Source organism: Tympanuchus pallidicinctus, unplaced genomic scaffold, assembly GCF_026119805.1.
Source record: "Tympanuchus pallidicinctus isolate F22 unplaced genomic scaffold, pur_lepc_1.0 scaffold1, whole genome shotgun sequence".
NCBI classification, from domain to species: domain Eukaryota; kingdom Metazoa; phylum Chordata; class Aves; order Galliformes; family Phasianidae; genus Tympanuchus; species Tympanuchus pallidicinctus.
Window position 1 is genome coordinate 105,647,818 of NW_026294618.1, and position 27,819 is coordinate 105,675,636.

General features: G+C 47.8%; 2 protein-coding genes across 4 annotated transcripts in view; one reads left to right on the top strand and one right to left on the bottom strand.

Moving 5' to 3' along the window:
- The window catches only part of GZF1 (GDNF inducible zinc finger protein 1), a 56,178-nt gene extending 36,114 nt beyond the window's left edge, over window positions 1–20,064 (top strand). Inside the window, exons 1-6 of one of the 3 annotated variants that reach the window (XM_052690698.1) lie at window positions 10,860–10,879; window positions 13,134–14,500; window positions 16,081–16,175; window positions 16,746–16,913; window positions 17,640–17,797; window positions 17,935–20,064. In XM_052690698.1, coding sequence (XP_052546658.1) covers window positions 13,155–14,500; window positions 16,081–16,175; window positions 16,746–16,913; window positions 17,640–17,797; window positions 17,935–18,291 — 2,124 coding nt within the window. In that variant the 5' untranslated portion in view covers window positions 10,860–10,879; window positions 13,134–13,154 and the 3' untranslated portion in view covers window positions 18,292–20,064. Of the gene's footprint in view, window positions 1–7,909; window positions 8,005–8,606; window positions 8,775–9,275; window positions 9,434–10,578; window positions 10,880–11,200; window positions 11,301–13,133; window positions 14,501–16,080; window positions 16,176–16,745; window positions 16,914–17,639; window positions 17,798–17,934 lie in introns of those variants that run through there. The other 2 variants (XM_052690688.1, XR_008208572.1) reach the window with 2 other exon arrangements.
- Window positions 20,065–20,118: 54 nt separating this feature from the next.
- Window positions 20,119–26,907, bottom strand: NAPB (NSF attachment protein beta). The gene is made up of 11 exons (XM_052690725.1): window positions 26,736–26,907; window positions 26,216–26,295; window positions 25,824–25,940; window positions 25,351–25,397; window positions 25,157–25,234; window positions 24,791–24,846; window positions 24,271–24,355; window positions 23,862–23,966; window positions 23,286–23,354; window positions 22,929–22,979; window positions 20,119–22,753 (listed from the first exon to the last, which is right to left on the bottom strand). Exons 1-11 carry the CDS (start codon window positions 26,831–26,833, stop codon window positions 22,649–22,651), a joined length of 891 nt encoding a protein of 296 aa, XP_052546685.1. The 5' UTR covers window positions 26,834–26,907; the 3' UTR covers window positions 20,119–22,648.
- Between the last annotated feature and the right edge of the window lie 912 nt (window positions 26,908–27,819).

Consider the following 27,819-nt stretch of genomic DNA (forward strand, 5'->3'; position numbering starts at 1 on the left):
TTTTATCCTCCTCCACCACCACCTCCACCTCCTCCTCCTCCACCATATTTCAAAGATGCTTCCTTTTTCCTCTTCGATCTTATTTTATGGTTGCTAGTATTATCCTCCTCCTCCTCCTCCTCCACCACCACCGCCTCCTCCTCCTCCACCTCCTCCACCATATTCAAAGATGCTGCCTTTTTCCTCATCGAACTCATTTTGTACTTGCTACTTTTATTCTCCTCCTCCTCCTCCTGTTTTTTTCTTCTTTTTCGTCATCCACCTCCACTTGCAGGTTACTCTCATTTTTTTTTTCAAACCCTTTATCTCCTCCTTTTTTCCTCCTTCTAATCTTTTTGTCTCTGCTTTTTTTCCTCTTTTTCTTCCTCCGTCTCCTCCTGCATCTCCTGCTCCTTATCATCATTTCATTGGTCCTGCTTTTTTTCCTCCTCCTTTTCTCTCCTCCACCACCACGTCCTCCGCCTCCTCCGCCTTCTTTCCTGGTTGCTGCTTTTTTTTTTAATATTCCTCCCATCATTTCCTTTTGACCGCTTACTTCTTCTTCCTTCTCTTCCTCCACCTCTTCTACCTCATTGCATCACTGCTTCTTTTTTCCTCTACCTCCTTGTCATTTCGTGGTCCCTGCCTTTTTGTTTTCCCTCCTTCTCCTCCTCTACCGCTAGCTGCATCTTACCCTCCTTATTTTGTCATTGCCTCTTTTTACTTCTCCTTCTCCTCATTTTTTGGTTGCTGCTTTTTTCCTTCTCTTCCTCCTCTGCCTCCTCCATCTCAACCTCCTCTTCATTTCATCATCACTTCTTTTGTTGTCCTCCTCCTCCCCCTTTCTGTTCCATCATCCCTGTTACTTTCTTTCTCCTCCTCTACCCCCTGCTCCATCTTTTCCTTTCACTATCGCTTCTCTCCTCCTCTTGTTTCTCCTTTTCCTCCTTTTTTGTTTTTCATGGCTTTTTCCTCTTCTCCTCCCGTTACTTTTTCTTCCTTTCTCCTCCTTCTCCTCATCTTTTCCTGATTTCCTCTACCTCCCAATACCCCTCCTCATCTATCATCTCCTTCCCTCGTTGTTGTCACTTACCTTTTCCTCCTCGTCCCCTTTCTCCTCCTCTTACCCTCATTGCTGTTCTCCTCACCGTTCTCCTTCCTCACCCGTTGTTGTCGCTCTGCTCCTCCTCTTTTTATCCTGGCCACCTTCGTGCTTCTCCTCCAAAAAAGCCAGCAATGGTGACCCTGAGCATAAAAGTATTGATAAGGAAAGAAAGGTTGAGGGGAACTGTTATGTCATGGCCTGGATGGATAGTGATTGTGCAGCCCTGGAAAAGAGGTGGCTCATCCAGGATTGGGAGGTGCAAGAAATGCACCTGTGTTTCCTGCCTGACCTGGGCTTAGTGGATGGCTGGCCTGGTGGAAGCATTTTTTCTGGATGAAGGCTGTTTACTTTGAGGGTGTTGTCTTTAGTCTGAGATCTTTTCACTGGTTGTGTTTCTCATCGTTTTTGTCTATGTGCTTATTGAGGTTTGTAGTTTTTCTGTGCCTGGTTTTGCCAAGAACTTACCAGAAGCATTTTCACTGCTTCCAAGAACTAAGAGAAGAATGTAGCAAGCTGTAATTTTTAAGGCTTAGGGTTTTGTTTTCCATTACAAGCTTTTGTAAGGTCGCAATATCCTGCAAGTCTGATGACATGCCCTTAAGCTAAGATCTAAGAATAAATAAAGTGGTGGGTAGAAATTGTCTCTTCTTAGCAGGAACAAGAAGGTAATACGATCTTCTATGATCTTCTCATGCCTCTTGCTAATCAAGAGGTAGAAGAGAAGAAATACAGCACCAAGTGTGTCTTTTGGGTTCCCGTAGCTCTTCACAAGTGGGGTGTAATAATCTATGGAGTGATGATGTGTAAATCCCAACAGTCTTTGTTGGGAAGCTGTCAGTTGGAGTTTTCTGTATGTAGATTGGAAGAACTGTAAAGCGATGGAAGCTTTGCAACTGGTGGAAGTTTTGGAAGAGAATGCTTTGAGAGAGTTGAGTTCTGTTACCAGTTTCTTAGATCTTCAACTGTTTTTGATCTTTGCACAGAGCAGTTTGTTCCACATAAGCACTTAGAGAATTGCACATATCATTTTTTTGGGGATTAGATACTCAGTTTTACCTAATTGAGGGTTGTTTTACATGTATGACATCTACATATGCAGCTCACAAATCAGCACCCGGCAGACACAAAATGCTCCTATTTACATTGTAGGCGGTCTGCCCCATATCTTAGCTTAGATGCTGCTTTCTTTGGTCTTGCGTTAATGTTATCCTTGTTTCAGTACAAAAATAGTGTTAAGCCCAAGAACAGATCACGTATTGAGCTGCATCAATTTGATGTCCTCAGTGTCTGGTGTTAGTATGACTGTGGAGATCAAGGACCTCTCTAGAGGTGATGCTCAGAAGACTTCTCTTTGTCTTGTTTGAGAGAGCTAAAGTTAAGGGCTTCTTTTACTCCTTGGAAATTTCCGAGGGGAAAGAAAACAAAACCAAAGCAGATGCTGTTTGTATGTGAAATGCTGTAGTTTAGAGCAGAGAGTCTTTGTTCTGCACCAGCAAGGGAGCCTGTGACTCTCTGGTCACAACTGGCAGCCAAACGGGGACACAGAAGGCAGACCGGTCTGGAAAGGGCTGGAAGAACCCAGAATCACAGAATCACAAGGTTGGAAATGACCTGCAAGATCATCCAGTCCAACCACCCTCCCATTCCTATCAGTACCACAAGCACTAAACCATCTCTTGTAGCTCCTCATCCAGGCGCCTCTTGAACACTGCCAGGGACGGCGACTCCACCACCTCCCTGGGCAGCCATTGCAGTGCCTGACCACCCTTTGAGAGAAAAAGTTTCTCCTAATATCCAACCTAAACCTCCTCTGGTACAACTTCTGGCCATTTCCTTGGGTCCTACTATTTGCCTGGGAGAAGAGGCCAGACCCTTTTGCACCACAGCCTCCCTTCAGGAAGTTGTAGAGTGCAGTGAGGTCTCCCCTGAGCCTCCTCTTCTCCAGACTGAAACCTCCCTCTGGAGAGAGGGCTGAAAGAAGCCCCTGTTGAGAGATGGCAGAGAGAAGCCCTGTCGAGAGAGGTTTTGTGTAAAGAAGCAGGATGACGAGTGTTAGAGACTGTTTCTTCACCTTTGTCTCCAAGCTTGCTGTTGGACAATTTCAACAGCTAGGCAGGTCCAAGAAATCTTTTGTCTGAAGGCTTATTTAGGATAGAAAGCTTTGATGTGTTTGGTAAAGTGGAGACATGTTCAGTGATTAATTTCTCACCCTGGCAGCATTTCTTGTCCATGGCTCTTTTCCCAGGCCGTGAAGTTCGTCCTTCCACAGGAGCAGGATGCAGTGCAATGGCAGCTGTTGTGGCGGGGGGGGGGTTGGAATGGAATGTTCACAAACGTCACAATGGTGACATGCTGTGTCAGAATGGAGCAGCGACTAAGCCACATACTTAATTTGCATAATTAGGGGATTGTGGTAAGGAAAGTCACATAAGGAAACGTGATCCAAGATAGTGACGCTGCCTAAACCAGTGGGCAGAAAGATTCGTCCGGTTTCCCTGGGGAAGACTGTTTCATGAATGGCTTCATTGGATACACTGCTATAGCAAATCTACCTTCTCCTAGGGCCTAATGTTCCATTCTCAAACTGCACTGCAGAGCACTGCTGTGTAGCCATCACTACTGGCGGAGCTTTTGGGTTAGGCATACATTGCCCTTTTGCTGAAGGTAACACTGGTGCTTGGGGCCTTTGCCTCCCAGGAACTGTAGCAAAACACACAGAAGATAATTTCCTTGAAGGAACTGGGATTGTTGTGGCTAAGAGGAGTCTCAGGGGAGACCTTATCCCTTTCTAAAAGTCCCTTAAAGGGAGGTTGTAGCAAGGTGGGGGTCAGCCTCTTCTCTTAGATACCAGCTGTAGGACGAAGGGGAATTGGCCTCAGGTTGCACGAGAGAAGGTTCAGTTGGATATTAGGAATAAAAATTTCTCAGAAAGAGTGGTGAGGTACAGGAACAGGGAAGTGCTGGAGTCACCACCATTCCTGGAGGTGTTCAAGAAGCAGGTAGCTGTGGTACTGAGGAACGTGGCTTACTGGACATGCTGGTGATGAGTTGAACTAGATAATCCGAGTGTTCTTTTCCAACCTGAATGATCCCATCCTGTCCTTTTGTCCGCGTAACAGCATGCAACTGAATGGGTTTTGCATGCACTGCTTTTAGAGGAAGTTCCTTTTGCTGGTGGCACTGATTCCAGGTGATGGCAGTAAAGGACCTTTGCTCTTTCAGCACATAGTGTGAAGTGCAGAAAGCTGTCAGACTCCTGCTCCACCTCCAGAGGAAGTCATTCCTGTTCCTTCCTAGCAGCTCATCGAGGCATCCATCGTGAGATGGAAAAACAACATGGCTTGGATTAGAGGGTTTTTTTCCCTTCATTATTAATAAATAATAAATATGGTCTGTATTTTTCATTTGCCTCTGTGTGGGTCTTTCACACTGCTTATTCTATTATAATCTTTCAATATACATAGATACGATGCCATTGCAGTGTTTATTTTTGAGGTATTTCAGGCTGCCCCTGGTTGTGCAGCATAGGTGTGTGAGCAGACAGAGGGTATCCTAATAAAGCTGGGCCTTGTCACTCAGGCAGATGGTTAACATGGCAGTGTTACATCAGAAACAGTTTCAAAATAAAAAGCCTTGCAGTGAGCCTGGAATATACCTGCTGGAACTGGAACAAATCAGCCATTCACAACTAATGTTTTATTGATGGTCTAAAGGAAGGGAAGGAGAGAAAACCAGACCAGAAAGCCCTTACAGTTCGATTCAGTGTAGCCTTCCTTTGGTAAGCCTGTTTTTAATGAGCGTGGGGCAAGATGGAAATGATTCTGACATAGCTGTTATCAAATGAGGCACAGTGATGCCTGTTAACAGGGAACGTGTTTCAGCCGTGGTTTTCGTTGGGCAGTGCATTCACTGTCACTGGGTGAATGAACCCAATATTTTCCTGGCAAGGAATGGGAGGGTGGGGGCATCTGCTGAAATGGTTGTTGTAGAGCAGCTTCAGGGAAGGTGAGTTCTGTCCATCCCGAGCTGTATGCAGCAGAAAGGCTGGTAGTGCTGTAATGACAGCAATCTTAGCTTCAGAATGACAGTGGGTATCAAAGTATTACTTATAGTTTTTTAGCTCACACTGAGAATGAGCTTTTGAAGCAAATTTCTTGATTGTCTCCTTTTACCATCCTTTGATTTTCATCATTTTGCAGAACATGAACTGCAATGATTGTAGCTAGCTTAAGTAGACAGTGAGCTCCAGGAATGCATCTAATGCCCTTCAGTAACAACAGAGTGGGAATATAGTTAGCAAAAAAGGGAAGAACCCCTGGAATGTTTTCAGTGTGAATGGCAGGTCCTCCTGAGCACCAGCTATTTTCTTTCCTTCCGATAGATCTTCTGTTGGGCAGCTCTGCTTGCTCATGCAGACCTGGCTTGTATTGTGGCAACAGGAATGTTCACACAACACGTATGTCAGTGGCTGCCCTATGTGTGTGCCCAGCTCAGTTCAGAGGGAAAGTTTACATTGCTTTGTTGATGCTAGCCTGTGAACTTTGCCTGGCTAATGGGTGCCCTGCCCTGTGCAGGTATATCTGTGCGTGTGGCACAAGTGACGTACTTCCAGCTGTGGCATTCTTATATGCTTTTTGCATCTTAGTCTTGTAGGTAGAGAAAAGGCATGAGGCTAGGAGCGTGAGCTGGGTGCCTGAGTTCATAACCCGGGCACCTTGTAAGTCACTGCATGTATTTCCCCACTAGCACAGACAGTTACATCGTAGCTCCCGTCACCATCTGATTGCGGTCTCTCTGGAGCAGATCAGTTCTCCTCCCGTGATTGCAATGCGGTGAATTTCCAGAAGGTTACTCTTTGGAAACCTTCCATTTATGCACACCTGTGATGGATTAGACTTGTGTTTAAAATATTCCTCTTTGACCGGTGTTTTTATGTCCCTTCTGTATGTATGGGAGGGGCAGGGGGGAAAGAGTATTTAGCCTGAGTAATCATGTTAATAAACGGTGTAATTGTAACGTCTCTTAGTAAAACAGAGTGTGTGCTTTAGGTCCCTTCTGTATCTCCCATTATATTCTTCAGTGTGGAAGAGCAAGAGCAGCTCAGTAGATGGAATGAGGTCCCAGAAACTCCTTGTACAACAGGACTGCCGTTAATTCTTACCTTCATTGGTGGTGTTTCATCTGCACTGCCTCAGTTCACATTTTTCTTCTGCAGTCACTTCACAGAGTTGGTGAGCAGTCAGCAGACACTGAACTGAGGTCTCTGCTGTGTCTTTTTGAATTGGTGATATTTTTGCTTTTCAGTGGAAGTCCCTGTCAGAAGTTGCTGTGTTACTGTGCTTGCGTTGCACGGTGTTGGATCTTGTCCATTTGTGTTTTGGTTTCGCAGATCACCTTTACTGTTTTTTCCCCAGCATATTCCTGCTTTCAGTTGCATTCTTGTCAGCTTAGTGTCATTAGCAAAGCTCAGTACATTTCTCCTCTTTGACCCACATCCATTTGTGTAAATATTATTTAAGATTACTTAAGACCACCTGGTGTAGGGAACCTGCTTTGGCAGGGGGGTTGGACTCAATGATCTCTGGAAGTCCCTTCCAACCCCTACAATTCTGTGATTCTGTGATAAGATGATGGCCCTCACTGATGAGAAATAGGCTGAAAAATGAGCAAAAGACTCCAGAGGTCAAGATGAAAAGATCTTCCTGTGTGACTCTGAGCAAATCATTTGGTGTGGGATTCCATTTTTTCTACGCACTACAAAAGCTGGGCTCCTCATTTGGGCTCCATCTGTAGTCAGCAGAGCTGCATGGATAAATTGCTCTCTAGTGGTATCTGTGTTAAATGCTTCCTCCCCAAGAGACAGTGAATCACGCCGTGGAATGTCCCATCTTTCTTAACAGTGAGCCTAGCAGATAGTTTGTAGTTGTAGGGGGCTAAACTAGGAGAGAGAAATTCCATCCTTCTAGACTGTAGACCCAGATGATGGGGTCAGTAGGTCTTTTCTGTCTCCTGAGTGTTCTTACAATGATCTTAAAAATGGTGAGGCATGATGATTCTGGAGCAGTAAGACGTCTGAAATGTCTGAGTATCTGTGTCAGCTGAGCCAGCAAAGCCAGCACTGTTTTGTCACAGCGACGTGTGGGATTTGTGTTGGGTAACTGCTGCCTCATACGTGCAGCATTTTTCCTGACAGCTCAGAGTTAGGCGTGATTTTTCAAATCTTGCTGTTTGGGTTGGAATAAGGAAGAATGATGAAATGTTAAGATCAAACATCAGGATCCCTGCCTCAGACTTCTTTGATTTGAACTAGTTCAAAGTCAGGTGTCTGGCATGTGTTTGGAAACACTGCTTGCCTGACTTTTCTTAGTGCCTTTTGGCTTTTGCAGGCTGGGGGACGTAGGGCTGAGTGGTTATGGAAGCTGAGAATGTGCCCTACAGTGTCTCAAGATCTGCTGCTGGCGTTGTGCTGGAGGCAGTGAACTGCAGCAGCACATCATATTTCCTGCTTTCTCCCTTCCAGTGCTACACTACAAACATAACCTGTTTAAAAAAAAAAGAAAAAGAAAAAGAAAAAGGGATTTTCTAGGGCCTTAGAGTGAGAAAAAAGTAAACTCTTAAATGGGAGCACTTCAGTGTAGCACAGATAGGGGTAAATGCTTTATTTCCTGACTGAACAGAATGTACTTTTTTCCAGTTAAAATCATCAGAAAAAAATGAAGTGTGTTTACTATAATGCATAGAAAATACTTCAAAATAGAGAAATATACTTTTTAAAGTACAAGAGCTATGTTATTAATAGCCTTTTGTATGTTTTGCTTCATTTAGATCCCATACAGGGGAAAAACCATATGTTTGTGAGGACTGTGGTGCTTGCTTTGCTGATAAAGGCAAACTCACTGGCCACAAAAGGACGCACACAGGTAAGCATTAAATACTTCTGTTCCTTCCATCACCTCCCATTGCTGCCTGCTAAGAATTAGTGGGGATTTGGAAGTGAACACTTCTTTTTCTAACTCACAGAAGGCTTCCAGGAGGGAACTACCAGGGATAGAGAGATACTTGAAAAGTCACTTTGAAGTACAAAAGTGGATGTGTGGGAGTGGGACTGGAGTATTGTGGAATGAAATTATGATAAAGGGTTAAGTGAGAGAGTAAGGTCACATGTACAGAGAATATACAGAGAACCAAGGGACAAAGATACGTGGAAATCAGATAACCAAAAGATAAAAATTGTGAAGCATGGTAGTTCCAGGAAGAAAAACATTTGAGCAAGTGAAAGGCAACAGGAAGATTGTGCCCTGGGCAATCTAATCTAGCACTTAATGTAATAGTTGGCAACTCTGCCTGTGGCAGGGGGTTTGGAAGTTGGTGAGCCTTGAGGTCCCTTCTAATCGAAGCCGTTTTGTGATTCTATGAACATAAACATGGAGAAGGGGATTTTTGCCAACTCAGAGCCAGAAAGGAGTTGTGGGTAGGTGAGAGCTTCTGCAAGAATTCAGAGTGCCTTTTCCTTCTTACTCAGGTGAGCGTCTCTTTAAGTGTGATGTGTGTGGAAAACATTTTGCCACCAATGAATATTTAAAATGCCATAAACGATGCCACATGGGTGCTAAGCCGTACAAGTGCGAGGTTTGTGGGAAGACGTTTGGATTGAGAGCCTCACTAGCTCAGCACAGTAATGTCCACGCAGGTAATGAAACAAACAAATTGGGGCCGAGAAAATAAACTGCACTGGAAGTTGAGATCTGAAATATTTTACAGTTTGGATGGTGACATGTTATTCCAAAGCCACTTTAATAAGCTCCTTGAGTTAGGTGGTGAGGAGACGCAGGGCTGCTACTGATCCTGACTTGCTAAATGGGGCAAGGTACCATCTTATATCAAGTGACACTTGTCCAGAAGAGTGAGGTGTATTGTGTGCTGTTGGAGGACATTGGAGTGACTGTTATTAGTGCTGCTATTCCCCTTGCAAGATCAGGGTGCTGTTCTTGGGCTTTCCATCACAGCCAGAGAAGACTTGAGAACATTTATCACCTAACCTTAGAAGCCAGGGCCCCGAGCACATTCCTGCTAGATACACAGCTTTATCCCGACGTTCGTCTTTTCAAACTTCCATACGCTTTTTGTCTGTGAAACTGGAGCCAAAAGAAACTGCCTTCAAAGCCACTGATTGCTGTTCTTTGCCATTCAGAGACCCGTCCGTATTTCTGTGAGCAGTGTGGAAAAACATTCACCCAGCAGGGCGCTCTCCGGCGCCATCAGCGTATTCACACTGGGGAGAAGCCCTACAAGTGCAGAGCATGCGAGAGAACTTTCACAGACATGTCCACCCTGCGGAGACACGTGTCGGTATGCCAACCCCTTGTAGCTTACACACAGGAGGGAGACTGATATTTTTTATTATGTGGGCAGATGAGACGCAAGAGGGAATGGTTTTAAACTAAAAGAGGGGAGGTTTAGATATTAGGAGGAATTTTTTTTACTCGGGGTAGTGAGACCCTGACGCAGGCTGCTCAGAGAAACTGTGGATGCCCCATCCTAGCCATTTTGATGAGGCCTTGGGCAATCTGATCTAGTGGAGGGCAACCAGCCCATGGCAGGGGCATTGCAACTAGATGGGCTTTGAGCTTCCATCCAACCTGAGTAATTCCAGGATTCTGTGAACCCTCAAACCCTTGTGGGAGTCAGGCTGCGGCGGTGACTCTTAGCTTCTGAGGGGAGTTTCATGGCTTACTGGAGGTTCACACTGTTCTGGTGTTTATTTTTAAAAACTGTGGAAGAATGAAGGTTAGGGTTAGGAGATGGACACAGCATGTACATGGCTTTTAAAAACATATTTCTGCAGTGGGCAGAATTTTCTCCTATCTAGCAGCACAGCTCCCACTGCTGGCTGCCAAATCAGTCATCTTCCAAATAGCTGTACTGTCTTCAAAAGGAAAATGTGATCTTAAGAGGGATGAGGAGGGACAGTGGTTATTTAATATGCTTATATTAAGTATCTTAATTATTTAAATAAGTAATTTTTTAAAAGAAGTATTCTGTGTTGTGTTACTACACCTCTGCACTGTTTTAAGCCTCTAGCATGATGGTTTATAATGTCTCCATGAATATAGTTTTACACATTTCTGGAGTTATGATGCACTGAAAAAATTGACTGCCAAAATTGGCCGTGTTCAGAAACCTCCATACCCTCAGTGTAACTGCTAAGGGAGAACATAAGGTGTTTTTTTTCCAATTGCAAGATTATAAATGTAATGTTTGCCTACGTGCTGAACATCTAGTTTCCTTTGGAAGCGTTCTCTGGCAGAAAATCAGTGCAGAGTTGGCAAAAACAGCTCTGTTCTCATGCTGCAAATCCAGCTTTTGCTGCTCACACGTTAGCACGATTAGCACAGTGAGCAAACCTCACTGCTGTGTGATGTCTCACTGAATTCAGTGTTTGGCAGTGGCTGCTGGAAGATCTCACATGTCGTTGTCCTCCCCTTTTTCTCTAGATTCATGACCGAAACGCTCACTGGAGAAGCTTCTTAATAGACCTTACGACCAAAAAGAACCACAACTGGTCCAAAATAGAGACATTCTCGGGAGCCTGTATGGACGAGGGCTCGGTACCAGAAATTTGGTCAGTTGACCGAGGTAAACTTTATAAACCAGAAAGCGTCATTCTTAAACAAGTACAGCAGGTGCCACCTAGCGTTAGCAGCGCAGAAGGCACCGACCGCTCCGTCCTGTGCCTGTAACGCCGTGTCACCGGGAAGCCGTGCGGGCAGGAAGGCTTCATGAGGCGTGCTGCAGGTATTTGGGCCGGGTGGGTTTTAACTCTGCCTACAGCTTCACATTTTTTTTTATTTATTTTTTTTAACCAAGCTGTGGCTACATCACACGGTATCTCTTTAGGAAAGTGTATGCGGATGTGTGTTTGCGCAGGTGCCGTGCTGTCACTGTGCGTCACAGCGGCTTTCTGAATAAAGACGTGCTCTCAGCGGTGATGTGAACAGATCAATCAAGGACGGGCGCCTTAATGGCTATAGGGCGGCGCAGGCGCGCGGTTGCCTAGCGTAGCCGTCGCGCTTCGTGACGTCATTTCTGCTGCGACGGCTCCGAGGGGCGGGGCCAGCTAGGCAGCGCTTCCGGCCGCCGCCCGCAGCCCGGGCCGTGAGGAGCGGCGCGGCCGGGCCGGGCCCGAGCCCGAGTGCTGCCCCGCGCCGCGGCTGAGGTGAGCGCCGCGCCTTCGGGAGGGGCTCCGCGTCTGGGGGCGGCTACGGAGCCGCCGCGGTGCTGCTTCCCGGCTCCTCGTGGGCGCGGGCGGCCCGTCAGCTGGGCAGGCCTGGGAGGCGGCGGAGCCGTCGCCCCGCGGGCAGGGCTCGCTCCCTGCAGTGCCCTGGGTCCGTGCGGGGCGCGTGGTGTGTGCTGCGGTAGTGCGTGGGGCCTTGGGAAGTGGCACGATAAGCAGCTTGAAAAAAAAACCGTAGACCTCGTATCGGGGTGAGAAAGTGAAGTTCCGATAGCGTTGGTTGTTTCAGATAAAACGCTGAACGAGGCTTTGTTTAACGGCTCTGCGATGCAGAGTGCCCGTGGGAGGAGGAAATGCCTGGGTAAATAGAGAGAAGAGGAAATGTTTTTAGATTCCGCCGTCCGCGGTTATTAAGACGTCAGCCTTTCGTTAAAAACAATGGCTAAAGCACGGTGTTGGGGCTCGTTTGTAAGAGTGGGCCTTTGAGGTGCCTGCTATGCTCAGGGCTGGCACAGGCAGATTGGAGGACTCTGCTTTCCTTCTTAGTATAACAGGGTCTGTGTGTAATTTATGTGACGTGGTAACCAAGTCTTTCAAATAGTTGATGTGACTCTTTAAATCTTAAATGCATCAAGCTAAAGGTTCGAAGGCTGGGAAATGTGAAGGGTTTGGTTCTGAGGAGACTCTGTTGGAGCAAGGATGGAGGTTTGGGTGCCAGGTGTGCACATGTTCCTTCATCTGCCACTTACCTGTTGAATGATAGTAGGGAAACCTTTTCATTTTCTACTATTATTCTTATTTTTGTCATTTTACTGGCTGTTAATAATCTCCTGTGTGTTCTGTAGCTCTCTATTTTGCAGCATTAGGCCTTCTTGAAAATGTTGTCTCCAAACTGTTTTAGCAGAATATTGTATTGAGCTGTGAGTCTGTTTTTTTGTGGGTGCTCAAAACTTAGAGGCTCTAAGCTTCATAGAATCACAGAATGGCCCTGGTTGCAAAGGAGCACAGTGCTCGTCCAGTTCCAACCCCCTGCTGTGTGCAGGTCACCAACCAGCAGCCCAGGCTGCCCAGAGCCACATCCAGCCTGGCCTTGAATGCCTGCAGGGATGGGGCATCACAGCCTCCTTGGGCAACCTGTTCCAGTGCCTCACCACCCTCTGGGTGAAAAACTTCCTCCTAATATCCAACCTAAACCTGACCTGAATGGTGAATTGCTTTATAAGAGAAACAGCATTGGGGAAGTTTTCTGGTTTCTTGAGTTTACAATTGGAGAACACGCAGTTTCCTGTGCTTCTGTTAGTTAATGAGCATTTGGAAGCTTATCCAAATCTTGTTTGAATGCCTTAACTGAAAAGCCTGTTTAAAGCTGTCATTACTGATGACTGCAGTTAACTTAAACTTTCCTTCTTCTTACTGCCTGACTAGGGGGGAGAAGAACTGTTTAATTCCACATGCCTTAATGGAAAGTTTTCTTTTGATCTCCCTCTGTTTGTTCTGCCCTGTTACACTTTGTCATAGTCTCTAGTGGTTCAGGTGAAACTGCGGTTGAGATTTAAAAGCAAATTAACTTCAGAGAAATGTGTGTGACTGACAGTGTGCTTTTAGATATTGCCACTTAGGGTGACGCTTCTGGAGTCCTGTCTGTGCTGCAAGCCAGACTTTTCACAATGCTCCTTTGAAAGTGTGCTCACTTAAGCTTCAGCACCTTAAAGTGCTTAAATCTGACGTGAAGCACTCTCAGAAATCTGGACGTGGTTTTTGGCTGCTGATACCTTTGAGGGTTTTTTGTTTTTTAACATGCAGTGTTGTTAACAGCTTTTTGCAGAGAGAAGAAAGATGGAAAGTAATGCAGTTTTACTGGAATCCAAGTCCTCTCCCATCAACCTGCTGAATGAAATGCACCAGCTGCGTCTCCTGGGCCACCTCTGTGACGTGACGGTCAGCGTGGAGTACCAGGGTGTCAGGGCAGAGTTCGTGGCACACAAAGCTGTGTTGGCAGCAACGAGCAAATTTTTCAAGGAGGTCTTCCTTAACGAGAAGAGCATGGATGGCCCGAGAACCAACGTGTTCCTGAACGAGGTCCAGGTTGCTGATTTTGCTTCGTTTCTTGAGTTTGTCTATACTGCAAAGGTAGAAGTGGAAGAGGACAGAGTGCAGCGCATGCTAGAAATAGCCGAAAAGCTCAAGTGCTTGGACCTCTCAGAAACCTGCTTTCAGTTAAAGAAGCAGATGCTTGAGTCGGTGCTGCTGGAGCTGCAAAATTTCTCTGAATCACAGAACTCCGAGGAAGAGAGTGCAGCCCAGCCGAGCAGTTTGCTCGAGTGTAAAGCAGCTGCTGTGGCAGAACCCGAGCAGGCTGGCTGTCCTCCGGATCCTGCGGGTTCCCCGGGTGGCAGGCCCAGAATTGGACTGTCTCTTGAGGTGCCAGCTGCCAAACCAAAAGAGAAAGCAGACAAAAAGAAGGAAATGATGAAGCCTCCTTATGCCAAAATCAGAAGGGCGAGCGGGAGACTGGCTGGGAGGAAAGTGTTTGTGGAAATCCCAAAGAAGAAATACACGAGGCGGCTGAGAGAGCAGCAAAAGAATGCGGGGGCTGCTGTCGAAGAGGACAGTTACCCACAGAACCAGGACGTGTGTGATACAGAGAGGGAGGAGGAGCAAGCGGAAGACAGCATCAAACCTGAAAGCGAAGAGTGCGACGGCAACTTTGAAACGGGAGGAAACGTGAAAAAATCCGAAGAGGACAAAAAGAAACGAGGCAGTAACTTCAAGTGCAGCACGTGTGAGAAGGAATTCCTGTACGAGAAAAGTTTTCTCAAGCACATAAAGCACAGCCACGGCATCGCAGCCGAAATCGTTTATCGGTGTGAAACCTGCAGTCAGACCTTTGCCAACCGGTGCAACCTAAAAAGCCATCAGCGCCACGTCCACAGCAGCGAGCGCCACTTCCCTTGTGAGCTCTGCGGTAAGAAGTTCAAGAGGAAGAAGGACGTCAAGAGGCACATTCTCCAGGTTCATGAGGGTGGTGGGGAGCGTCATCAGTGCCAGCAGTGTGGAAAGGGGTTGAGCTCCAAAACTGCCTTGAGGCTCCATGAAAGGACGCATACAGGCGACAAGCCTTATGGGTGCACAGAGTGTGAGGCTAAATTTTCTCAGCCTTCTGCACTTAAAACACACATGAGGTATGAACAGACTTAACTGGCCTTGTTAGATTCTGGGGGGAGAAGCGGAATCCCCTGGATCACACCTTGAGCCTTCCAGTGAAGTGGGGGTGTAAAACGTGACTGACTGGAAAACTTCAGTATTTCTTTGTTTCGTGGCTTTTCTCCTGCTTTTCAGGTTAAGGGAGTTCTGTAATTTCCTTTCAGGAGAGGTGCGTGGGCTCGGGCTGCCTGCTGCTGAACTGCACTAACTTTGAACATAGGAGTATATGAGAAAGGCAACCCATGATGAGTGATTTGTGCAATTAGGGCTATCGTTACTTCAGCTAATTTGATGCCCCTTTATATTCGATAGCAAAATGTTATGCAGTAAGCATGAAAATAATCTAAAAAGACACAGCTGTGTATTAAATTGAAGAATGCCACATATTATGGGTGCTAAGCATAGCAAAAAGCTGAAATTTACTCAGGAACAGGCTGTCAGTGTCTGGAGGTGAGTGAGGCACTGAGGGCACCCAGAGCAGAGTGGTGAAATGAGGCGTGGGCTCAAAGATACAAATGCACAGTCTTGGAAGCTCAAAGGAGAGACTCTTCAGCGAGGCTCTTGGTTTTTAAGGGCTTTATCTCTGCCTTTTGAAAGCAGTGGGTTTATTCCCAGTGGTAGGAAGCACACCCAGAAGCAGACTTCTTCAGCCAGACTGCCGCTGTGATATAATTGCTGATGCAGCTGTATGGAAACTTTTCCATTGTGTGTCCTGTCCATACCACAAGTATTTGCTTTCTGCTGCTCACAAACAGTATTTTGACGTAACCAGAGTTTCTCCATCATGAATATTCAGCAGGGCTGCTGAATGCTAGAAAGCGTGGCTGTCCTCATCTGTGTATCATGATGGTCTATAGTGAGAATTCTTCATCTTTTTGTGTGTTTTTTACATCTAAGGCAGTGCACTTGCAACCCTATTCAAAAGATCTCTGAAATGTGCACGGGGTGAAGATCTAAGCTCTAGAAAGCTGGTACGGGCAAGACTTGTGTGAGCTGCCCCTCCTGTACACAGCCTTCCCCTGGAGCTCACACTGCTGCCTTGGAGTGACAGGAATTAAAGTGCCCACGCAGAAGTGGCACTTTCTTGTTCTGCTCCTTGATGCCACCTGTGTCCATTGTAGCTTTTTCTACCTGATGGCCCTGCAGGAGCAGTGTGCTAAGGAAGGCATCAGTCGTGTTCTGTGTGGAATATTGTGTTGGTAGAGCCAGCAATGGGAAGATAATCACTTCACTTGAGGTCGCAGCCCGCTGACATTTTTCTTTCAGTCTCTTTATCTGCATGTAAGGTTTCTACATTTGATTCCATTTCTAACTTTTAACATTTTGTATTTTACCCTAAAAAAACAAAAAAGTCCTGGATCTGAGCCTTGATCTTGCAGCAAAATAAAATGAGAGCAGCACTTCAGAAAGCACAGTTGGGCCCAGCTGAAGGTGTTTGCAAAAGACAGTGAAGTCTTGTGCGGGCATAAGGTCGCTCTTCTCACAGTGAAGACAACTGCAGTGTGCTTTGAAAGAAAGTAACAGACCTTGGTATTTTAATGTTGCTTTCTCATTTCAGAATCCATACTGGTGAAAAGCCTTTTGTCTGTGATGAATGTGGTGCCAGGTTCACTCAGAATCACATGCTTATATATCACAAAAGATGTCACACAGGTAAGGCTCGCTTCTGCAGCGTGCTACTTCTAGGAGGCAGCCTGCTGTGAAACCAGGAGATCTTACCATCACTCAGAAGCCAAATGCCTTTTTGCTGTTTTTGATACAAAATCAGATCTTCTCGTCCCAAGATAGAATTTCAGTGAGAAAGGTTCTTACAGGTGGAAAGGAGCTCATTAAGGTGCTCCCACCCAGTCAGGTTCTGGCACCTAAAGCATGGGTTGTGGCTTTAGGTGCTTAGCAGTGTCCAGAAATGTGTCAGTCATCCATAAAAGGTTTGGCTAACTCCTTTTTAAAAAGAGCTTTCTCAGAACTGTTAGCCCAAGGAATATTATGAAGTTCTCTTGGCACTTTGGTGTATTTCTAAATGGCTGTGGTCTGCCTCGCTCTTAATGAGTCCATGCAGCTTTCTCTTGGGTAGAGCTCAGTGCTTTATGCACAGATCCCTGCTGGCACCCCAGTCTGCACAGATCCTGCTGTGAGGTGGTTAACTTGCATGCAGTAGCCTTTCTCTGTATAGTAGCATTCTCAGATGCTACATTGGCTTACTTCTCTTCATCCTTGCTGCAGGGGAAAGACCTTTTATGTGCGAAACGTGTGGGAAGAGCTTTGCTTCTAAAGAGTACCTGAAGCACCACAACAGAATCCATACGGGGTCCAAGCCTTTTAAATGTGAAGTTTGCTTCAGAACATTTGCACAGAGGAATTCACTTTACCAGCACATAAAAGTTCACACAGGTAGGAGGTGCTCTTTTTTGTTGCTGCTTGAAACAAACCGTCATAACTTGAAGCCTTTGTTCTCCTGGTTGCTCAGTTCAGACAAGATGTTTCTCATTTCTTGGATTTCCCATTACTTGAATTTCTACACTGCAAACAAGTTTTGATTCTTGAGGCAGTCTGTTTTCTTTCACTCCCTTTCTCCTAATACTTACCTGGATTTCTTACTGACCCTTACAGCAAATCTCTGAAGTATTTTTGACAGCTGTGCAGATGCTGCTAGTAATGCAGCTGCTTGTGATGATCCTTATTAGAGACCAAAGTACTATGTGTGTTTTAGTTTTGAACAAGGCACTGCAGAAAGCCAGTCCCTTTCTGTCTGCTTGCTCACCTTTCACATTTACAGTCTTTTCTGCTTGGATTGTGGTGGTACCACAGGTTGCAATTTGCTCGTGTTACTTTGATCCTGTAGTAAATACCATGCTTTCCCACCCAGCGCCACCCTGCAGCAAGCACCTCGCCAACATTCCCCAGCAAACCAAACTGCTGCTTGGCTGCTATGCCTTCCTCTCTCCTTTCTTCCTGCACTGTGTGTCCAGTGTTTGTGTCACCATAGTGGGAGCAACAGACGCAAGCCGGGCAGTGCTGACATTTTCCTCTTGTGGAATATCGTCCCTTTTCTGTGCTGAAGCACAGGGGCTAACAGAGGTTACCCAGGGGGTAACACACTGTGTGCTGTGCCTCCAGGTGAGCGGCCCTATTGCTGTGACCAGTGTGGGAAGCAGTTCACGCAGCTGAATGCGCTGCAGCGGCACCATCGCATACACACTGGGGAGAAGCCCTTCATGTGCAATGCCTGCGGACGGACCTTCACTGACAAATCCACCCTGCGCCGGCACACCTCGGTGAGACCCTGCCCTCCTGTAGCCCTGCTGCCTCCTTTTGAGGCCATGTGGTGATGCAGCCCCCCTGCCGTGCCTGGAGGGGGCTGCCCCTCCGTGCCTTCGACCTCCTGAGTCAATTGGTTGGTTTGTTTTTCCAGATCCATGATAAAAACACACCGTGGAAGTCCTTCCTTGTGATTGTTGAAGGAGCATCTAAGAATGATGAGGCTCACAAGACAGAGCTCCCGGATGAAGAGTATGATGTATCACCTAAAATGCCAGAGAAGCTGCTGTCTTTCTCTGAAAACGGCCACTATCAGAGCTTCACTGCTGTCCCAGGGGCTGTGACTGCACTGCATGACAGCAGTTCTGCCACGGGGACTGACTGTAAGTCAGATGGGACCCCGGGACCCCAGGGAGCCCTTATTGCTACCACTCTTAGTGAGCTGACAGTACTGCAAACACAGACAGAATCTATTCAGCCACAGCTTCATGCTTTGGTGAATATGGAGTAATTTGGTGTTACTCGATCCAGTCCAAGCTGCACACTTTGTATAATCACTTGACTTTGCCAATAACCTGCTGAGGGAACTAGGAGAAGCTATGAAAAGGAAGCAGAGGTAGATGTGAATGACCTGCCTGGATTACCAGGATTTCTTCCAAAATGTAATTGTCCACATCCAGTGCATACAGCCCCATCTCCTGAAGGCAGGGGAGAGTAATACCAAATCCAGTTTGATTTCATCAGCTGAAGAAAGGATGTTCCCTGCAGATAGAAGAAGTTTGGAGGTGGCTGCAGTTGAGCAGAAGTACCTGCGTTCAGCTAGGCTGCAGAGAAGGTGCACGTTTGATTTGATGACACCTGTACAATCGAGAGAAACCCTGTTGTGTTTCTCAACCCACTAGTTTAGTTAAACAAATCTGTATTTTCTCAAGTGGAAATTCTTTATATAAATTGTTTCTCTAGTTTGCATTTCAGGAAAACGTTGGTTAGTCTCTGCTTTTGCCAAATAGCCAAGCAGTAAGGCAGCTTGTTCCCTGGGAATTGGGAGGGGAGCAAGCTCTGGAAAGAGCTGAAGTTTCATTTCAGGAATTGTGGTTTTCTGGTTGCTGCATAGGCGAGTGGGAGCCAAGTGCTGTGTCTGTGCAGGGGGTGGTGCTGTCTTTGCTTTCCAGTAAATCTTGGTGCAGTTTGGATGCTTGTACTCAGCCAGCTTTCAAGCTGGAGCAGTTGGAGGATAAAACTTGTCAATGAATAGAATAGACAGCTTACTGACACTTCCCTGCTGAATTGTAGCTAAGCACTTTTCTGCTGGTCCAGATAGGTCAGCAGTGTTCTTTTCTCCACCATCACTTCAGCATTGCTTTTCCACAGGCCTCCTTTTAAATTAAGTCAGTCTTGCAGGGACTGAATCCCCTTGTTCTCTTCCATCATGGCCAGTAGCTGGGAAAGTCTGAGAGTCACTGCCCAGGGGGAGCAGGCTCTGCATTTCCTGCACTTGGGCACCTTTGCTAACACAGAAGCTGAACTGAAATGAAAATGTTACTTTACTTGGCTTAAGGTTAAGCTGCCTGGAGTATGGGGAAGAGTAGGGTACTGTCCTTGTGCAGGGACAGAGCTTTGAAATAGGTGCCACTGAGGAAGTACCAAGTGACAACTCTGACTGGGATGACTCTGCTTTTTTGGAAGCAGCAGTGAATCAAAAGCAGTTTGCCTGTATCGCTGACTCTTCCACTTTAGGACCAGATTCCCAGTGTCAGGATGTTAAAAACCTGGAGCTCATCTAATTTGCTTCTCTGTTTTGCTTTTCTGTTTCTCTTTATTTTAATATTAATATAGTATTTCCACAGAAGCTTTCTCATCTGAAGCTGTGAGGAAAAACTGAAAGATTGCATTAGTGCAAAGGTAAGCACAATCGAGCCTGGTTAGGGCTTATTCTAAGGCTTAGGGGTTGGCAAAGCAATAAAGATATCCAGACTGTGGCACAGAGCTATTTTTGAACCTTAAAGGGATGTCTGATATGTTTCCATAGAATCATAACTTAATCTAGAGAAAGGGATTTTTTTTTTTAAAGAGAACATTCCAAGAGCTTATATTTGAAATATTTATTCAAGCACGACGTCCTGTTGAAACTCAGTATTCCCAGTGACCAATGTAAAGAGTTTGTAGATATATCTAAGTAAATCTGAGCATTAGTACCTGTAGGCAGGGAAGCTTTTGTACTCCATGAATGGACAGATGTGAGTTATGTGTATGAGCCATTCTTATTAAAAGACTGAAATATTCAGATGGACCCACCCCTGCCTCGTGTATTTTCCCATAAACAACATTGCTTGCTCTGTACGTTCATGATTTTCACTTTATTAATGTACAGATTCACACAAGACATCATATTCCTGCTAAGGCCATTTCATTAATAAGTTTTCATAGTATGGGTACTGAGGGGGAAAAAGACAGCAGAGTGGCAGCTTGTCATTTTAAAACTGTTAACAATTTACGACTGATACACTGGAGGTCATGCTGTAGCCTATTTATACAGAACTAACATTTGTATTTTAATGATATTTACTCCAGAGCACAGTAACAGACCACATAACCCCGTGGGTATGGTCTTCTGGTCCACCAGCAACAGAAGCAGCTTATCACAGCTGTGCACAATACTGACAATTGGAAAACAAACCAACAAAAAAAAAGGCATAAAACACCTCGGTTCTGTGTGACATTAACAGAAGTAAAACCTCCCCTCAGTGGGTGCAGCTAAGGTGCTGGAGCCAAGTCAAGACAAATCCCTCTGTAGGCTATGCCTATGCTTAGCACAGAGACAAACCAGAGTGGTTCCAAACCTGGGTAAGTTCAGCAGCAGTTCATCTTTGGGCCCTCTTGTACAAAATGAGACCATACCTACAACCAGTGCAACTTTTGCTCTGAGATTCTCTACCTGCCTACCACGCTAGCTGTGCCCTATGCCCATGCCCAGTATTTTCAGGCACAGAACACGTAGAGGATGCTGATGCACCCCAGGCCAGGTTGGGCAAAACACCTATTAGTTCATGTTTCTGATGGGCTGAGCATCTCTGGTGAAGACAGAGCAGGCCCACAAATGCAATTCAGAGACTTTCTTTGGTAAGGCCATGCGACAGACAGACAGACATGAAGTGAGGTGGGCTGAGCTGCAGCAATGGATTTGTTGCAGCCAGACGCTGGCCTTCAAAACACATCTGAGAAGTGAGGAAACTGAAGTTGTGTGGGAGACTGAGCATCTTCCCAGCTTAATGGGCTGACCCTAGCCCTGCACTCCTGGCTCTCACCTTTTGAGTTATCTGATGCATAGAACAGTCTGTGGAGAATAAGTGAGACAGCGGAGAAAAGACAGAAAAAAAACAACTGTGTACCAGCAGTGATTTTTGGTTTTCTTACACTTGAGCAAGCGGGAAACAACAGTACTGCTTCACAACTGCTGAACCCTTTTAGGTCAGTCTATCAATCCAATGGTTTTCTACTCCAATAAGCATCTAGATTAAAAACAAAGAGCAGTGAAAGCCAACACGTGAGCTGCCAGGATAAAAGCAGACACCATCCTTACAGCAAGAGAAACAAAAGACAGAGTCCAAACTGCAGCAGTGCCCACCAGAGCTTCCACAACCAGCCCTGCTGCCAAACAAAGCAGCTACATTTCCATTCTTAGCATCTCGCTCCACTGCAGAGAAATGCCAAGTGCCAACTGCTGACAGACTGCACAGGCTCACAGGTCTGTCAGTGTATGCTGTAGGTAGCTCCATCAGCCCTACTCAAACAACACATTGCACAGAGAAGCTTTGGTTGCAGACATTTTAAAATACGTCTCTAAAATGATAAGGAGAATTCCTAAAGTGCCTACGTCTCTTCAAAGCACGCTCCATCCATCTGTCACCCAGACACATAAGGGTCCTGCTCAGTGCCAAGCCTCTGCCAACACCTCTGCATGTCACAACAACGAGGCAGCCGAGCCAACAGCAAAAGGGCCATAAGCTAACAGGTAGTGCCTGGCACGCACAAAAGACCTGCAGGAGACAGCAGCAGGAGCTGGTTTAAAGGAGAAGTTAGAAAAATATATCATTACGTGGGTCAAGTCGTCTTAGGGCAGCGGGGTTGGGGGCTGTGCCACAAAATAAAGTGGAAAAATAGATCCAAGAAAATAGAGAAGAGCCTTACGTTTTATATTTAGATCTTAAATACAAAATACACGGTTAACTAGGTCTGCTCTCCTGTCCTCTGATGTGCAATGCTTCCAGCACTAGGCCACTGCAGTCTGCGTGCGTACATGCACACATGTACCTGCAGAGATGCACACACACTTGTGCTTCCTGTGTCTAAGAGTCACAAAGCCTTTCACTAGCACCATTTAAAAAGCTCCATCATTAAAAACAAATCAAAAACAAGATCCACGTGCATCTGGCAGAGGTCCATGTAAAAAGCAGAAAACAATGAGGATACAGCAGCAGATCAGCATCTGTTATTTGTAGTGCACTGGCACGGACAAATATTTACATGCTCAACTCAATGGTACTGAATACTGAACATTAAGACGGAACAGGAAGAGAAAAAAGGAGCTCCAAGTGCAAACTTTGGGCTCATCAATAACAAAAACACAAAGATTTCTGCCAGAAGTGTTCCTTTCACCTCAGAAAAATCTGCCAGTGATACCCAGAGCATCGCTTCTCATCTACCCACATTGCCACAACAAAGAGCAGGGTACTAAAGAAACACACAGTCATTTGGACTTAGAAGCAACAAAATCAAGCTAGATAATTTATCACGTATCCCGGAGTGGTCCTTGGCTGTAACACGAGGACAAATGACTTAGGCTGCATGCCACAAACACCACGAACACTTCACTTCAGGTCCCCGTCCCCTTCTCCTTGAATCGACTTCTTGATGCGAAGCAACATGGTGGTGAGCCACTGATCCAACCGCGAGATGGAATCGAATTCCTTCACCTATTAAAGGCAAAGAGAAAAGCAGTCAGAAGGCAGCTGCAAAACAAGCACTGTGCCTCTTGAGGTGTAATCTTTTAAACCTTCAGCTCTTCCAGAGGCAGAAAGGCCTCTATTAGAGAAAAAGGGAGGCTGCCTCCAAGAGCCCCAGGCAGAAATGCGGGCTGGCGGTACTTACTGCCTCGGTGTACGCCTCCGAGTTCTGCTCCTCGTGGGCTTCCAGCAGTTTCTAGGAGAACACCGTTACAAGTCAGACAACACTGCGAGTCCCTCCGTGAGGGGGGACCTTTGCCACCCACCAGCAACCCCCCACCACAAACACAAACCCAGATTTGTTCAAGTTAACCGCAATCATCGTCTTGCTGCTGCTGCTACTCCCACCCGCTTGGTCCGAAGCCAACGCAGAGCGAGTCTGATGTCCCTCAAGGCATTTTGAGAAGAAGGCCAAACCCGTGGCAAGGTGAAAAAGCACAAAGCAAAGGGCAGTTTGCATTTCTAAATGTGAGCGTGTTATTTTAATACTGGCTTCACTTACTTTCAATAGCTTGCATTCCCGTGAATCTGTGAATGCTGGGAACATTTCTTCATATTTCTCAAGCGCGAGCTGAAGAGAGACACACACCCTCAAGCTCTTTTCACACAAAACTCCTCACTTTTTATTTCAGTTTTTTTCTCTTCTAGTCCTAAAACCACGCAGAAAACTCAAGAAAACATTCACAGCAAACTCATAAGCACAAGGAAATGAACAGGCAGGGGCAGATCTGGCCTCAAACTGCTCAGAGCCAGCCGTGGCTCAAGATATCACTCGGCAAGAACCAAGCAGACACAGCCAGAGCACAGGCAGGGCAGGAAGCAGAAAACTCTGCATAGGACACTGCAGTAGCACGTGCCCTGATTTACCCTGAGCATCACTCTGGATGTGCTGCAGTTCACCCTTCGTTCTGCTTACGCTGGAGTCTCGTGGTGATGCAGCCATCAGCAGGTGACAGCACCAGCTACAAGCCCCCATAACAGCTACCAGAGCCCTGTGCCTGCAAAAACACCTCCCTGCTGGCAAGGGTTGGTCAGCATGGCTGGAAGAGGTTGGGGCAACCACCCTGAGCCCACTGACCTTCGCGTTCAGCTCATCCACAATGAAGTGACACAGAGCAGCTTTGAAGAAATACTCCTTTGCGCTGTACTTCAGCAAAGGATTATCCATCGTGTTTGTTCCAACCTAGGCGTAAAAAGGAATTACTGGAGTTGGGAAAGGAATCTGCATCATTAGGAACTGAATTAAAAGCACGACACCTGATTAAAACTACACACAGCACCACTCAAGCGTCTGCAGATAAAGGCAGTGACAACTGCCAGTGTCTGTGCAAATAGTTATGGGGCAGCCAGACAGCTTTTTTGGAGAGAAACCAAAGAGGAAAACCCATCCCATCCTCAGATTTCTGTAACTGAGGCCCACCAGGGCAACCCAGCAACCATCCTGGTGCCAGCCCAGGCAGGCACAGAAGGACAGGCCCCTGCCTCACCTGCTCGTAGATTTCTATTGCCTTCTGGTACTGCTCCAGCTGCGCGGCGTAGGCAGCCACCTTCAGCAGACATTTGTTGGCTGAGCTGCAATCCAAACCAGGAAGTGAGTGATGGGGGAGAACATCCGTGCCACCTGCAAGCATCCCCTCCCTACTTGCTGCATAGAACGGTGGGACCCATGAGCTACTAACAGCCAGGGAAAAGCATGGAGACCTGCAGCCCGACCAGGTGTCAGATATCGCTCATCTCTCTGTGCTTTCTGTGCATCCCAACCCAGACGAGTCTGCATGCAGCATAAGATCCCTGCACAGGAATCTGAGCATTCTTTAGAAACCCAACTGGCATGACGCACGGGCACCTGCTAAGCTTAAAATAATCACGTAGGATTTGGGCATCCTACCAAAGGATGTTTTAGAAGAGCCTGCTGGGCGAGGAGTGTGAGCACGTATGCAATCTAGGGCAAGTTCCCATTTCCAATCCCTCCCTGCTGGAAGGGACCACATCCCAAAGCCCACTTGCCTGTTGGACTCTTCTCCTTTGTAATAATCCGCAGCCTGCTCGTAGTGCGCGATGGCCTGGGGACAGAAATGTTACACTTGAGCACTGCTTCTGAAGAGGGGGGGTTTGGGTTAGATCAGTGCACAGAGACCACGTTCAGAAAGGCTTTTCTGCTCTGCGGATGAAAGGAGTGAGATGACGGCACGCTGCGGGGCTGTGGGTCAAGAGGGGCACCCAGCAAACTCCAAACGCAACGCTGCCCTTGAACATTTGCACGCACGCTCGTTAACAACCCCAAACTCCAGAGCACGTTTCATAAAGGTGACGCTGTTGCTGTGGGATCTCAGTGCCCCACAGAGCAGCAAACGCAGGGCCTGGCACCCTCACCTTCTCGATGTCAACCAGCTCGGCCTCGTAGATCTCCGCGATGGTGATGTGGTGCTTGGCCGCAATGGTGAACCGCCCCTGGGGAGGACAGAGGTCTGTGAGGGGAGGTCTCCCCACCCGGCACACAGTCATAACGCCATAACCCTTGGACACGCAGCTCAGCCCCGTGCCCCGCCGGCGGCGCGGCCTCTTACCATGTCGGTGTAGATATCGATAGCTGCATTTAAGCAGTTGATGGCCTCTGCAGCATGTGTGTTCAGAAAAACAACACAAAGTCAGCTGGCGCCACAGCGCCCACTTCAAGACCTCCCCCCCAAAAGAACTGACAGACGTGGAACAGCTGAGAGCACATCCGGATGTCCATGGGGCTGAAGACCCCAGGCCCATAGCTTCTGGGGAATCTCACCCACTGAGCCCACCCCTACCTTCCCACAAAAGCCCCAACACCAAGTGGTGACACAGCCATCAGGACGAGCCACGTCCAAGCAAAGGAAAGCATCTCTCTCATGTCGAGAAGCGACACGAGGAAGAAATGCCAGTAATCCCCAGCAGGCTGCAGGGAGGCTCTCCGGCCACACGGACCAGCTGACTCCGAAAGCCCCGGCGCTGCGCTCCTACGCCGCTAAGAAGATTTGCACAAAACAATCCCGGATTTTGTCCCCCATACCTTGTGGGTCTGCTTTTTTGTAGGCGTTCCCAGCATCCACAAAGCTGGTGGCCGAGTCGTGCTTGCTCTGCAGTTGCATATGCAGCTTGGCCGCCTGGCAGAAGGCGTTCCCTGCAGCTGGAACAGAAGCACAGCACCGAGTGTCACCCCACAGAGACAGCAGAATTGCAGGGAAACAGCCAACCACCCGGCGCTCCCCAGCACCAGGAAAGCTTTAGAGGTGCAACAGCCCCAAAGGTATTTCTGACCCAGGTCAGCACAGCGATGCTGGGCTCCGTGCAAACCTCCTCCCATAAATGCAGCACCCTGCGGGCTGCTATAGCTCCAGTTTAGCTTGGTAAGCTGTCCCCAGATGGGCCCATTTAACAGCACAAATACTCAGCCGCACTCACCGCTCCAATTTTTGGCAATCTTGAACATGTTTGCAGCCCTGGTGTACATCTCACAGGCCTCCTCCACTCTGGTGTTACCCCTGGACGAGAGCAGGAGAGTGCATGAAGCCACATCTGCCTTTTTGCCGGCGGCTTTCAGTGCCCCAACAGCGCTGCTCACAGCGCCCTGCGGGCACCGCGGCTCCCAGGGCTCCGCTTCCGTTCCGTGCCAGCAATTATTCAGCAAAACAGACGGGCTTTGCCATGCGGCCACATCCACAGCCCCCCAGCGTGCCCTCTCCCACCGAGCCGCCACCCCCCGCTCTGCCTATGGGGCGGGGGTGTCATCCGGGTCGCGCCATCCCCTTTATGCGACCCCACTGCACGTCGCGCACCCCACTTTTGCAATTTTCCCCTTTTTGCAACCCTTCCCCATCGCATCTCCCTTTTGCAACCCCCCCGCACACCGCACCATCCATGCATTAATTTGCAACCCCTTTTTCTTTGTGCAACCTCCTCCTGACCCCCCCAGTTCGCTCACCCGAAGAGCCCCCGCAGGAAGGAATGCGAGCCCTTCACCCGCTTCTCGGCTTCGGCCATCAGCTGCACGGCCTCCCGCTCCTTCCCCGAGCTGTCCATCGCGGCAGCGCTCGGCCAGGCCCGGAGCCGCCTCCTCTTCCTCCTCCTCCTCCTCCTCTTCCTCCTCCGGGAGCGCGCACAGAGGCGGGGCGCGGCGCGTACTGCACGATGCGCGCACGCAGCGCACGGCCGCGGGCCGCACAAGGCGCGCCGCAGGTGATGCGCAGAAGGCACGCGGTGGATGCACCTCGCAGGGTGCAGCCGGGCCACGATGCCCGCCCTAAAGACGAGGGAGAAGCGGGTTGTAGGGTTTTCCCCGCAGGGCCAAAGCCCCGGCTCCCAGCAGAAGGGTCTCCCTGCAACTGCCTTCCATCAGTGAATGAGTACAAGGAAGGCCAGAAGAGGCAGTGAGCTTGCCCGTTTTCTGTCTCCTTCCTCAAACTAGAGATGAATTTCTCCTTCTTGGCAAAGCAGCTTGGCACACCAGCATCCTCGTGGGGTGCTGGATGCCAGCACCATCACTGCAGTGCTTGTCCAAGATGCGCTGGGCTACAAGCAAACACAGCAACGTAGGCTTATGGTCCGGGTGATGCAGTGGGGGTGAGAGCTGCCGGGGGGGCTCACGCATTGCCAAAAGGCCCAGGAGCCACAGCTGCTGCTTCCAAAGCCCCAAGGGGAACCAGGCTGCGTGCCTCCAGACTGCAGCTCCTGCTGTGCCCAGCTTCAGGTGTCACATCACACTGTCACTGCTGCTCCACGGGGACACACGGATTACACGGCCTCCTCCCCAAAGCACAGCCCTGCATGCTGCTAAAGGTGATGACTTCACAGTGGATCTGCAAAGTCAGAAAATCACGCTTTCAGCTCCCCAGCTAAAAGCACACCCCTTTTTGACCAGCAGCTCCAAAACCTGCCCTTCAGACCCGTGTTTTTGCAAAGCATCCGCAGCGGGAATTAACCAATCAATAATTAATTTGCCCACGTGGCTTTGGATCGCCCAGAGCTCTCTGCAGGTGCAGAATTCAATGCCAGGGAGGGGAAGGGGC